Consider the following 13,982-nt stretch of genomic DNA (forward strand, 5'->3'; position numbering starts at 1 on the left):
ACACTAGTTCAGATATGTATGAAGGGAATATGAATGATCAGCTTTGAACAACAGGGGAACAAACACTAAAGCGTGGCTGTCACACCGTTGAGGTGGGCTAGGCTGGGCTGGGCTAGGCTAGGCTAGGCTAGGGGGGTGGGTGGGTATCAAACTCACTGAAGGACGTGGCGAGGGAAGCGCAGACGACCCCAGGACTGCAGTAGCTTGCGAGGGTCCTCACCATCCAACTGCAAGTCCTTTATGGAGCTGATGATTTGGGCATGCATGTCCCTGATTCAACCCAACCAGGGGTGCAGTGTTTTAGGGTGAAGGGTGACAGGGATGGAGAAAGTGAAAAGGGGGGGACCATCGGGCAAGAGAGGAGAAAAAGGGACAGGAATCCAACACAGACACCGTTAGGGCACCTTTAAAAAGGACAGTTCACCTGCCTCCACCAAAAAAGTAAAAAAAAAAAAAAAAAAACCCAAAACCTTTTAACACAGAAAGACAAGCAGGATGGCCTGGGGTGTGGAGCCTGAATCAGCTTGAAAGCCTCTCACTCAGTTTAGCCTGGCGTTTCATCCTTGTCTCAAAAGCGGCCCTTTCCTTTCATTAACGTCTAACTCTTTACACACACTTCACTCCCCCCCTCCAAGTGTATATGTTTAAGTGGTGAGTCTGCTCTCAGTCCAAAACACTTTCAAGCCCCTCCGGTCGGCTAGGAATCACCCCGGCATTCTGCTTGCCGAGAGAGAGAGATCAGTTTTTACACGGTTGTTAATCTCCCCACACCATGCTCTGGTCGGGGCCTGGACATGCGCTCCTGGATTAATGTTGAGCGGTGAGCTCCCCTTCGCGCTTCCATGCAGGGTGTTACGCTGGTGACCGGGACTGGTGTTAACGTGACGGGAGGCTGCGCTCCTCTCAGACTGTGCCCATGCACTGCTGTACTTACCACACTGCTTAACACCAAAGGGAGCGCAGGTGAGGGGCGGGGAGCACAGGGGGAGCCGTAGACCAAACTGCGCCACGGACGGTGGGCTCGGTACCCTCTGGGGGAGTGCTCAGATACGCCAGGGGTCTTACTATGTTCATGGAACTGCATAAAGGCAGCCATAAAGCGCTCGCTGGCTACATTTTATGCCACAGTTGCTTTCATTTCAGAAGTCCCTTAATAGGATGTTGTTGAGTATAATCTCTACCTAGGGCTCTTGTTCCACCAGGAACTGCTTTAAACACACCTTCCCTGCTATTTTATTTTCCATCCACCAGGTCTTAATAGATTTTTTTTATTACCCCCTATTAGTCTGCGCAGTTTTTCCAGCTTCCCCTTGGTAATCACCAGATTATCAGAGAGCAGCAGCCTCCCATGCTTTCCTGAGCGGCACAGTAAGAATAATAAACCTGGCTGGGAAGAGATTATGGGGGTGTGTGTGTGTGTGTAAGACTGCGACTGAGTGTGTGTGTGAGCGAGTGAGTGAGTGTGTCTGTCTGTTTGTGTGTAAAACTGCCCAAGTGAGTGAAACTGTGTGTCAGAGATAGAGCGAGAGAGATGATGAGGAAGAGAAGTGTGTGTGTGTGTGTGTGTGTGTGTGTGTGTGTGTGTGAGAGGCCATCTTTATTCTATCCTGGATCCTACATAAGCTATGACATCACCATTCAAAACATGCATTTGTCTTAACACCATCAGAGTGAGTGAGTGCATCACACTGGTGTAAATGCCACTGTGTTATCTACAAAGGGCTACACAAAAGGCCATAAAAGAAAATAATGAGAATAACAACCTGAACAGCCAGTCATGCTCTACGCAATACCTCAGTCGACAGCCTACACGGTCCAATTCAAACAGGAGTGTAACTGCTTTCAGGATTTTGCCTCTTCCGTTGCAAGGCTTTAACGCCGGACCTATGCAAACCTGATTCATTTAATTTCAATTCACTTCTTTGAGTCTGTTGGAGTGGATATACATTGCTTAATGTTTTATTCCAGAAACCTGTGGCTCAGCAACTACAATCAGTTAGTAGCCAAAAGCTTGGTGATTGGATTATGAAACCAAAAATTTGACCCTGGCGTCTGTATTGAGCATGCCCAGAGGGTAGAGATCCACACCCCACTGCCCCTAGCGTCTCCACCCCTTCCTGCCAGACCTCCCAGCTCTCCTCTAGTCCACTTACTTCTTACTCTCATAGCTAGTAAAGATGTCTTCGAAGGCCTCTAGTGGGCGCTCCTCAGAATGATCAAAGGAGAAATCGAGCAAAGAGGTACGGCTGTAGAGGAAAAAACGGCACAAGCTTCATCAGACACCTCCTGTCAATCAACGTCAGCAAGCAGGAACAGACTGCAGGAAGTTTTAGTCCTGATCTAACACCTTAAAACTTAAGGATTGGTTCCCACTTAAGTGAATACCACGGCACAGAACAGGTGACCGACCTCTGGTGGCTCAAAATGGGAAAATAGTTTTAAAACAGAGCACTGTGGCTGGTGTGGAAGAAAGTAGAGCACTTGAGCTCAAAGCTCAGCTGTGCTGGTTGGTTATGACTGAGACAAAAACTTCCTGCAGTGTGTTGCAGAGGAAAAGGACGTCCCACGACCACCCCACAACACAGGTGCAGAGGAGAGGAGGAGGACAGGCTGTGCACCTCCGCCTCCTGCACTCCTCCTCCTCCTCCTCCTCCTTCTTCTCCTCCCCCTCCCCCTTCCACCCGGAGCCCGCAATGCTGCTCTTACCGGTACAGCTTCTCCACAGAGGTGTTGGCCCGCTGCAGCTCCCCCAGGGGAGTCCGAGAGCTGCGTCTCACCACACCTGCGGGACACAGAAAGCGCTGACAGCACACTCTTGCAGAGCCATACAGCACGCACAGGGACACGGGACTCGCTGCTGCTGACCACAAAGGGAGCGACGGCTCACTTTCAGAGGCCCTTTACCTACCTTCTGTTTTCACTGCAACCTTATTTAAACTCCCTCCTTTAACCCAAACTGAGATACTTGTTAGCGTTCGCTCTTGCGTGGGTACCCCATCACTGACTTGGTGGACTGTTAGCGGGACCAAGACACCACAGGGATAAGCAGAGACCGCAGTCTGTGCCGTAAGCCGAACCCCGCGTGTCGTACCTGCCGTCTTGGCCGCCCAGCGGCGCCCCGCCTCGTTGAAGGCCGCCATGCTGCGGATGGTGGCGCGGAGGATGCCCCAGCGGAACATGGCCACCGGGTCCATCCCGATGAGCTGCCGCACGTACGCCTTGTCGCTGCTGCGCAGGAGCGCCACGATGTCGGGCCGCATGTGGTCCGTGTTCTTCTCCCGAAAATCCTGCCGTGGCGGAGACGGACATCATGTGTAGTCAGGAGAACAAAGCTTTCCCTCTCCTCCCAGCTGCCCTCCCTTTCTGAGTGCTGTTTGCAGTGGGAGTGTACCTACTGTGTGATGCTGATGAACTGGAAACATTTTCACTGCAAGAGGTAATGTCTCCCCAACATTCCTACATAACCTGTTTTATCATCGCTGCCCTTCCATTACGCAACACAGCATGCACAGCTGAGCCCCCTTTGGCTCCAGCCCTACCTTGATCTGGTACTTGACCATCCCAGCAAAGTGGCGGATCACGAAGGCCGGCTCCATCACTGGGGTGGGCACAAAGTATTTGTTGCCATGATGCTGCTGCTTGAACTTGGCCAGCAGGGTTTTGTCAGTGGCATGAGGAAAGCTAGAGAGAGAGAGAGATTGCATAAACCAGCACCTCCAGCAAAAGGGGTTGTGAAGACTGCTGCTCTTTTCCTGTCTCAGACACCTACTTGCTCTCCTCATCCAGCAGGTAGAAGAGTCCTGTGGGCTTCTTGCTGATCAGGTGGATGCAGCCCACATTGTCTGTGTAATCAATGTTGTGCCAGGTGATGCCCTCTGCCTGGTACTCCTCCTGCAAGACACACACAGGCCTGAGCAAAAGAGTCCACATGTGGGGAAAGAGCCTCATTCCTCTCTCCAATGAGAGGCATAACCAAACACTACCAAGCTAATGATGTTTATGTGACAACATGCCGGTCACATGCTACACCATCTTGGCCTCATGGTATCGCTATATAAAAGAACTCACCTGCTCAAGTTTGAAGATGTGCTGGTTGAAGTAATACTGAAGCTGCTCATTGGCGTAGTTGATACAGAACTGTTCAAAGCTGTTGTTCTCAAAGTCCTCAAATCCAAATATGTCCAGCACACCTATGGACAAACACTGGAGCAGAAAAGACAGACTCTGAGGTCAGCAGCATTAAAACTGATTAGTTTTGGCTTTGTGTTGCCAACTCAGAGACGGTCCTGAGAGGAGAGATCAGGTTTCAAGCACAACAAGCGTTGCACTGCATTCCAAAGAGGAGCTCTGCAAAGCATCTCACCGTAACAGATTCTTCCATGTCTTTCTTGTTGAGCAGCGCGTGATTGATGCGTAGGACAATCCAGTCAAACAGGGCGCTGTACAGAGACTTTGCCATGGAGTCCCGGGCAGTGATGGCCTGCAGTAATATAAATAAAGCCAAGAAGGTGAGTAAAATGCTTAAGAATGATGTAACTCCATCTCTGGGCTAAAAAATAAAAAAAACACAAGCCCTCAAGGTCACTGAGCTAATGCTAGAATATGATAATGGATACCCACCTCACAGTGGCTGTAGGGGAGAATGAGTTTGTCATTGACTGTCACTGTTTTCCTCTTTGTGAGCGCTTCCACCAATAGCTCCTCTTTTACCTGTGACACCAGACACACACACATTCAGTCCACAGCATGCAGGAGTATCTATGTCAACAGCCAGCTGACGGGCTGCTAGTAGGCTCCGCTAAGATTAAGCAGTGAACCAATATCCTTCCTGTGGGAACCCTCTCAATAACTGTACTTTAACATGCTACTTGAAACAAAGGACAAATGCTAAAGCTGATCAAAATCCCTCTGTCCTGACTGCCAGATTTTTTTCCGGCTCACTCAAAGCACTGCTGGTGGACACAGCATGAGGTACCTCTGCATGGGGTGATCATAAGAGCAGCAGCCAGGTTTAGCCTGCGAAGGTGAGCCGAGCCGAGTCTGCACACATTACCTTGAGCAGGTCAGACAGGGTAGCGAGGACCTCCGGGGGCCCCACATCCAGCCCCTCGTCTCTGCCCGTCGACTTGCGCCTGTACGTCACGTTTCCGAGGTACAGGATGGCAGACAGTACTGAGAAAATTCTGCAGCAAACAAAAGCGACACCAGCATTAAGGAGGCCGCTCAGCCTCCCGCATGCTGCGCAGATAATGGCTTCATTACAATTTCAAATGGCACAAGAGCCTCATTTTCATTTCCCTTTGATGATGACACAATGACACCCCACGACTTCGGATCTCAACATCTATTCAAATTAACCCCGCTGCGCAAGTAAATAAGCAAACCCATGCTTGTGATTGTGTTATTATTTCTCGCACAAAGATCCGGGCCGTGAGCAATCACGGGTTTGCTAGAGTTGCTGGTGTATTTTTTTTTTTTGGCCCTGAGGGCTTTGTTGGTTGGACAAGTCGTAGCCCGCTGGAACTGCTCGCTTCTGTCAGAATTCTCATGAATTCTCTCATGTGTCTTGCCTCATCCTCCAAAATGTAATACACATCCCTTCAAAAAAAGTAGAGTCAACAACAAAATGTGGGTCTCAGTAAGCAAAACCAGCTGAGGTGAAACTGGAAGCTTTTTTTTCCAAGCCTGTGCTTAACTAACAGGAACTGGGGAGTGTAGGCATTCTCAGAGGCCATGAATTTTGAAATGACTTGTGATGCGTGGGTTTCCACGGACCGACGAGATCGTCATCTGCCACAGACAGGCCATCGCCTGTTCCACTCACTGTTTCTTGGTGGCAGGCAGGAAGCCCACCATCTCCATGGCCTGCAGCAGCCTCTCAAATTCGTGCCGGAGGTCTTCTTCATCTTCTATCTTAAAGTTTTGCTGGGGAGGGGCAGGGGCGCAGGGAGAGGGAGAGAAAGAGACATGGCAGATGGAGGAGGAGAGGCAGAGGCATTCACAAAGCAAGATTCATTTGTATGCAGCGCACAGCTGCTCTGCAGCACACGGCGCATTCAGGAGGCCCACAGTGCAACAACAGCAACAGCTACCCGGGGCGCTGCTCTGCGCATTGCTATTACGCGCCAGTCACAAACAGGCCGCAACTCAGTAAGGGTGGGAACTATCTGTGCCGTGTGACCTAATTAATGAGCAGAATGTGGGAAGTTCACTGCAGACTGGTGGCATATTTAGTACCTGCTTGAGGTAGAGGTATTCTTCAGGCTGTAGAAGTTTAAACTCCTTGCGCTCCTCCTCCGACGCTCCCACCAGCAGGTAGTAAAACACATGGTAATTCCTGGAGGGGAAGGAGCCATTTCAGACGTGGATTGCAGACCAGTATTTCATTAAGTGTCAAACTGCTCAGGCCCAATATTTGCTCAGCTACTCGCGACGGCAGCCCGGTCACGTGGCAGGTCTTTCGGCCCTGCTATCAGACACCAGGCCCGCATGCATTGTTACGAAAACACACAAGTATAATTAGTTGCCATGTTTGAAAACCGCAAGAGCTGAAATTATACAGTTCCTAAAAACACGGGGAGTAATTAGAAGCACATATGGAGCGAATTAAAGCTGAAAGCCCTGGATCATAGGTTAAATAAAACCATGGGGATTTCCAGAGAGACTGATGGGGCCTCTCACAGAGGGCTGGTTCTGAGAACCACTGACACCCAGGGAACCTCGCACTGCTCGCTGCACGGGCTTATATGGGTCGGGGGGGGTCAGAGGTCACCACCTCCCCGCTGCTCTTTACCTTTCATTCTTCTCTCTGGAGACCAGCCGAGATTTCTCAAGGAGGTACTTTTCAACAACCGCCCTGAAAGGGGAAAAACAATAACCATTTCAGAGATATTCAATCCAGGCTGGTCCACTTCCCCTCTCCCTTGGCTGCAGTTTATTGAGGCAATTCATGTGGAGAGAGAGAGGAGACAGTGAGGGAGGGGGAGGTGAGAATCATGTGAAGAGGACACAGAATCCAGTTAAACAACGAGATGTTCTCCAGGTTTAAGGTTTCTCTGTGATAAGGTCTTTTGCAAAACGCCAGCCACCACACCTAGAAGTTTCAGTTTAAAAAAATGTAATTAAATTTGTTTGTTAGAAGACTGGCGTGATACAAACAAATAAAAATGCTAATGTTCTAACTGTTGATGTCTCTGAATAGGCCAGCAGTGTCAAAGGGATGTGGTGTTTGTTTAGACATCAATGCTGGCAGCCTGCCCTGTCCTTGGTATAGAAATGGACCCTTTCTGATCTAATAAACAGCTGCCAGGAATGTCTACTATTACATTATCTCAGCCCACGTTTAGTGCAACTGTCAGGATTTCCATCAACAGGCACCCCTGAACAGAGGGCACACACACACAGACAGGAACACACACAGGCAAGCATGCGTGCGCACACACACACACACACACACACACACACACACACACACACGGTGCTAATGTTCATTGTGCAGCAGCATGTGGTTATTTTTCCCCCACATGCAGGACTTTCAGCTAGCAAGTTCATATGTTCAAGGATGAAAGCTCATCACAGTTCATTTGACAAAACCTGGCTCTGAACACAAATCATTCAAGGCCGTTGCTCTGCTTCATGTTTGACAGTCATACATTTGGAACAGTTTGTTCCCCTGCGCCTGCAGGTGATCGGCTTTATGTGAAAAGCATCTGATGTGAAAGTTCACACTGAAGTGCTTTGTGGGTTACTGACAGTAAAGTGGCCACAATACAAAATGCAGTTATGAACACAAACAACAAAATTCCAAAAGCCGCGGTGTCCCTCCCTCTGTTTAAATAATTGTAATAATGGTTTCCTTTCACCAAATGAGTGTGTGATTTCACCAGACCGAAAGGTTACGTAATGGTCTTTATATTGTTAAGTATTTAAAAACCAATTCATATTGAGAAATGAACTTGTTAGAATCTTGTTGGAATCCAAGCAGCTCACTACATTAAGAAGGACAATGGACTGCAATGAGATTAAATTATAAAACTCTTCTCAGGTGTTGTGAAAATTCACTGAAATATGCTGCAACAATACTGTTCCATACCAGAAATATCTGATCAAATAAGCAGAAATTACAGTTCAAAGTTAGGTATAATTTTTTGACAAGAATTCAATGCATATCAAATATGTGCCAGACAGCTCAAATTTAGCCCAGCATACAAAATTCCCAAACCCCTGATCTGGCATACTTTAAAAAACCAGATTATGGTTTTGCTTGTGTTGTTTAAAAGCAGCTAGTACATACTATCCTGAGGTTTGTTCAGTGAGATAGCAAACTCAGTTGGGCAACTGTCAGAGGGAGAACTGTGGAGAAATGAATCATCACTTCTTTTTGTAAAAAGGCAACATCAGGGCTTTTCCCACCATCTTCCGGTCTTGAAAATGTGCCACTATTTTAAAGTCTGTCATGCTGACTGAACAGACTGAATTCTCCTGGGGGTTGTATAATAAGTGACATGACTGAAATAAAAAAAAAGTGTGCAAAAGTGTACAAAAGGGGGAAGCAAGGCATGTGACAAAATGTGCAGTTATCTGTAATGAATTGAGTCAGAAAGACACTTTAGTCCAGCCAGATAATCACGCACTCAGTGCTCTCCATATCTCCTTGGCTCCTCTGTTCTTACCCTCTCCAGTTAGCCTCACTATGTGTGAGGATGCAATAGAGCTTGACAGCAAAAAAAAGTTCTTCTGAAGATGTGAAAATGAAAATGACCTCCTGCAAACCCAAGCAGCAACAAATGCTGATTCTACCACTTCCTCTGCCAGAGCAGCCTCTTCCTCTGCGAGGAGGAAGTGACAACCCCGAACCGGACTGTGACGCAGGCCGTTGCCACAGAGACCGCAGCAAGAGGAAGAAGGGTGTGGAAGATGACAGGTCTCCTTAGCTCATGAAAAATAAAGCAAACTGCTCCAGCCTGAGGCCCATTCTGGTGTGGACCACATATGGTATGCTGTCATCTCAATAGAAATGAAATTCTTCCCAAATCTACCCTCGACCAGCTGCAACCGTGCAGCTCAATGGGAGCTGGAGTTGGGGCTTGAGGGACGAGAGGAAAAACCCAGAGTGAGACGGTGGGAGTGTCAGTGTAAGACTGCAGAACAGGGCATTAAGGACTTACCCACGGACTACACCACTCTCCAGATAGTTGACTTGGATGAATTTCCCAAAGCGGCTGGAGTTGTTGTTGTGGGCGGTCTTTGCGTTGCCAAATGCCTGTTGGGAGGTAAAGAAAACAAGTACTGAGTTGAAGGGGTCAAATAAGAACCAATGAATTCCATCAACAACAGAAATTATTAATCAGTGATCAACAATACTTGAAACTCTGGCTCAGGAAAAATGAACTTATATAGCTGGGTAATTTAATACCACCAGGAAGACTATTCAGCTCTTCAGCATTCATGATATGTTAAGTTAAATGGAAATGAAACAAAACAGCGTACAGAATAATTTCTTAGTTTTACATAAAAGAACACTTTCTACATGCCTCAACAAACATACTGTCAGTTCAGAAAAGCACACCACCTTGAAAATACCAAAACAGTACACTGAAAGTATGTAAACCTGCCAAATTTTGAAATGTGGCCAAAACATCCTGTACACACCACTAACAAAGTGATAGATATCTTGTTCATTTTTACATCAAGTTCAGTTTTTCAGTTCAGTGACTCATACTCCATCACCGTGTTTTTAAAAAAAAAAAAAAAAAAAAAAAGAGGATCAGAGTCGAAGACACAAAGCTGGGCCTGTCCTGTCTCTGGGTCGCAGAGGGAAAACACTGGCCGAGGGTGATGAATGGGTGTGTGGAGGCCGGCCTCCCCCGAGCTAATGCCACCCTCAGCCGGAGGCACAGGGGCTGCCACAGGTCTGAATGGGGATCAGTGTTCCACACAAACACACAGGCAACAAAGCCCATCCAGAGGGGAAGTTGACTCAGTGCATCATAAACAGGGTGGGTATTGTGGCAGGCGGAGTTAGATACAGTGCTGGGCAGGGAGAGAGCGCAGGGGGTTGGCTGCCCAGAGGGGGATGCCTGATTAAGGCCCCTCCGTGTGGGCTGGTGACCCATTTCTACAGATTTACTTGTTTTCCAGCCTCCTGTCATTGCTGACCTTTTCGCCTGCTGCTCTGGCTTTTTCTACGGTCGCTGCTGTTTAAAGACGCGGGTCTATTGCAGAGTCTCAGCTAAAGAGAACTCCGAAACCGTCAACCACTTTAGGTGCTGTGGTTTAAGTATGCTTTAAATGAAAATACACATGAATTGAAAACATATGCTCTACATTAACACACGCGCGCGCGTGCGTGCGCGCGCGCACACACACACACACACACACACACACACACACACACACACACACACACACACACACACACACACTGATGCCACAAGTGACTGGCTCAGATTTCACCTCTGTCAGTTAGGATTAGGTGCCTTAAACAGAACTCCACCTCACCAGCCTTGCCACTGTGTTGGCCGGTTGAGGCCCAGTTCAAAGGAGGCAGTGTCCTCTTGTTGGCGGTTCAGAGGGGGACTGGACTGACGCGGGGCCAGCTCCCGCCAGCACAGCCTGCGAAGCCCCGGCTGCAGAGCACAGCGCCGTTCCCAACCAGCCAAAACTGAAAGCCCTCGGCCTGTCTTTGTTCCGCACACTGGCGGCGTGAGAGAGCTGCCCCTGAGAACGCCATCTGCAACGTGCACGGATTTCTTAACGCATTCATACATCATGCATATTCAAACATGCCCGGTGCGCTTTCTCAGGCGCACAGAGCAAGGCATCAGGTATGAGGAAGTGGCCACTCTGAACAGCAGCCAAACAAAGCCTGCGTGTAGCCATGAGAACGGGCTTGCTTAACTCTCAGCATTGTGTTCAAATGTAAACACTGTGTATGTGAAACCGTGAGGGGGGGGGGGTCGGGTTGCGGCAGGGACAGGGAGGTGGTGATTTGGATACACTGGTGTGTGGCCTTGCCTGCCTTGACGTGTTCCTCCTCATCAACTCTCTGGTGCCCAGAAATACATCTCTTACAGCTCAATCCTGCCACGCAGTACCGCAGCGGCACAGCCAATCAGATCAGTTCCCTACGGATTCTGATGACGTTAAGGTGTCATCACCCTCACATCCCACCCTCCCTTCCCTATCCCTCTGAGAAACAGAGGCATTTCAGAGCTCGAACAAAGGGCCACCAGGCAAACAAAGGCATACATATCATTAATTCAGCAACCTGTCCTTCTGCTTTACAGTTCCATTGTGTTGTTTCTATGCTGAGGGGGAAACGGAGCTAAAAATTACAGTTAATGAAAGATTTATGAATGTACCATCACATGCAAAGCTTCACAGAGCACAAATGCTTTAGCGGCGCAGTGACCAAGATCGATTTCTTCATCAGTCACGCACTACTACTACCGAAATCGCAGTGTTAAAATCTGAGGGACTGTACTGGTATGAAATGGTTTCAGTTTAATATTAAATGGCCATCTATGTCAAACGCGCGTGCTATGAGACACTGCTGTCTACTGCATTTGACTGCCCACAGATTACTGGCAAAAGAATTCCCCGATTTCCTTCCCTGAAAAGAACCAGAAGAACCATGCTGACATCACTTCCTGCAACATGGGCACAAATGGCCACTTGTGTAATTCTTAGTAATGAGCTTGTCTCTAATGCAACAGAAGCTATAAATACAACTTACTAAAAAAACAACCGTGCACCCCCGAAGCACAGGACTCAATACTACAAAGAGAATGCAACAAAACTTTGCAATCACCTTTGCCAAATAATCCTTTGTACGACCAAATACGTCATCACAAATTCTACATCACATGAAAGGGCCGAGCGTGCAAGAACGTGACGGAGTAAAGTCCAATATCCTTAGCTGCTTATCCACAAGCGGCACACGTCAGGGTGGGCCCATGTGCTGTGGCATCTAAACCTGGCTCATTAGTACGCGGGGTCCTGCTGGTGCTTTCCAGGACGGCTCCCCTCCTCTCTTCTCCAAGGGCATTACTTTAATGGCCGCTTCAACATTTGACTGCTTTCTTCTTGTGGAGCAATGCACGGAAGAATTTCAAGCGTGAAAGCACCACAACTGCATGTTCCCATGAACTCCCTCTGTCGCAAATCATACCTTCCGTGCTATCTAGCAACTTGTCAAAGCAGGTGCAAAGTAACAAATGTAGAAATGAGAAAGCATGGACCTTTATTTAGGTTGTGATATTTACTGAGTGAGTCAATTTTCAAGTTCTCTCCCTTCGGACTTCATGCCTCCTAAAACAGCTGCAAGTGGCAGGTACGCACTGTAGCTAGCTAACACGACTAATTAGCTATGAGACAAACCACTGCCAAATCCATTTCATGAGGCAGTAACTGTTTATGAGGCAAGTACCATTAACAAAGACAACAAGCTGCGTAAACCAACAGCAAAAGTTAATTAACTTGCTAGATATATTAGCAATGAACAAGTGGCAGGTTGTCCAGTGCATGACAATCCATTCATGCAATGAAAAAAGTAGTAGTGAATATGTAAATCATATGCTGTAAACTGATATCAAATTTCAATTTGCTCATTTTTTCATTTGGACAGTAAGCTACACTTGAAAAGTTGTTTTCAGAATGGTTTTAGAAAAACTTGCTCATAGCTTTAAGATCAAGGCCAGAGACAAAAGGCTTCAATTACTGGCAGGCTTAAGACTATCGCCTCATGGGTTGCTACATTGCCACACAAGCGCTAATCCTGTAGACTTTAAGATTGACGAGACAATCACTTCTTCCCTTTCTGCTGAAGAACAGGATGGCACAGAGAAGCTCGGCAGAATCTCAGCCAGATTGCTGGGCATTTTTCTCCATCATCTCATACTGGATCGAGTGACAAAGAGGCCATTTTGCTTTCACACCTAAGCCTGTCCGCTGGCTCCTAATGCATTCTTCTGCATGAAATTTGCCAGCTTTGACCGGGTATCTGAGTGTCCATGACTCTGCCCAGAGCACTGACACCACTCAGCACCACTTGTGAATTCCCCAGAGGGTCCACTTGTGCTGACTGCGATGGGAAAGGTCTCCAAAAAGAATAAAGTTGTTGTTATTAATGGCTGTTGAGCTCACAGATTCACAGATGTGCCGTTTGTCTGGGCTGGGGCGGAGAGGGCCCGCAACGAGGCCAAACACAATGGAGAAGCTGTGCAGACAGGCGGCTATATTTAACCATCATGTGAATCCTCCACAGTCACACGATTGAGGGACAGGGCAATTCTTGGACGAGGTCTCCTGAATACTCCGTTTTGCAATTCTGCACAATGAGCATTTAGTGTCATTATGGCAAAGTGTACTATGAATCTTGTGAATCTTGCTCCAGCTCTGTCTGAACAGGACAAGATCCATTTTCATCACTTGAGATGGCAGCTTCAAAACCAAAAAAAAAAAACTGCCTTCTTACTGGAGAATGGAAAAGTTACGTTTTTACTTCGAGAAAAAAAAAAGCTTTTCTCAGGTCTCCTTAAAACCAAAAAGTATTCATATGGTCAAAAGAAATATCCATTCTGAGTGCAATTAAAGACTGCAGAACTTTTGCAGACATCACACCTTTAGATAAACCTTAAATCAACCTGCTTCTCCATTCTAAAATCAACATCACTGTTAGACAATTGTGAAGCAGAAATCAGCCACCAGCCTAACCAAGATGATAAACCACTATCCAGATCTCACCAGTGTAAGATGGAACAAAACGAAGATTAAAATGCAAATTAGAAACACAAGATAGCTACAAATGAAGAAAAATCTGTAAGCCTGGTATTAACAACAGTGATCTGTATTCTAGTTAGTAGTTAGAAATGGACACCTTACCTCAACATTCTGTAAGAGAGAAACTCCAACATTGTACAAATATTTCTGTTTTTTATACAGTACTTTATTTAAACACGGAAAACATGCGAAGAACTACC

The 13,982-nt window shown here is 47.3% G+C and overlaps 1 protein-coding gene across 1 annotated transcript in view; it reads right to left on the bottom strand.

Annotated features, from left to right (window-relative positions):
- The window catches only part of LOC118796558 (unconventional myosin-IXb), a 62,902-nt gene that overhangs the window by 17,757 nt on the left and 31,163 nt on the right, over positions 1 to 13,982 (bottom strand). Inside the window, exons 3-16 of the mRNA XM_036555511.1 lie at positions 9,168 to 9,262; positions 6,794 to 6,856; positions 6,238 to 6,337; positions 5,825 to 5,925; positions 5,054 to 5,183; positions 4,621 to 4,710; positions 4,364 to 4,480; positions 4,069 to 4,203; positions 3,770 to 3,891; positions 3,540 to 3,681; positions 3,092 to 3,287; positions 2,707 to 2,782; positions 2,154 to 2,246; positions 157 to 270 (exon numbers count right to left, since the gene is read on the bottom strand). Of these exons, the coding sequence (XP_036411404.1) occupies positions 157 to 270; positions 2,154 to 2,246; positions 2,707 to 2,782; positions 3,092 to 3,287; positions 3,540 to 3,681; positions 3,770 to 3,891; positions 4,069 to 4,203; positions 4,364 to 4,480; positions 4,621 to 4,710; positions 5,054 to 5,183; positions 5,825 to 5,925; positions 6,238 to 6,337; positions 6,794 to 6,856; positions 9,168 to 9,262 (1,574 nt within the window). The remainder of the gene's footprint in view (positions 1 to 156; positions 271 to 2,153; positions 2,247 to 2,706; positions 2,783 to 3,091; positions 3,288 to 3,539; positions 3,682 to 3,769; positions 3,892 to 4,068; positions 4,204 to 4,363; positions 4,481 to 4,620; positions 4,711 to 5,053; positions 5,184 to 5,824; positions 5,926 to 6,237; positions 6,338 to 6,793; positions 6,857 to 9,167; positions 9,263 to 13,982) is intronic.

This window comes from Megalops cyprinoides, chromosome 2, assembly GCF_013368585.1.
Source record: "Megalops cyprinoides isolate fMegCyp1 chromosome 2, fMegCyp1.pri, whole genome shotgun sequence".
NCBI classification, from domain to species: Eukaryota; Metazoa; Chordata; class Actinopteri; order Elopiformes; family Megalopidae; genus Megalops; species Megalops cyprinoides.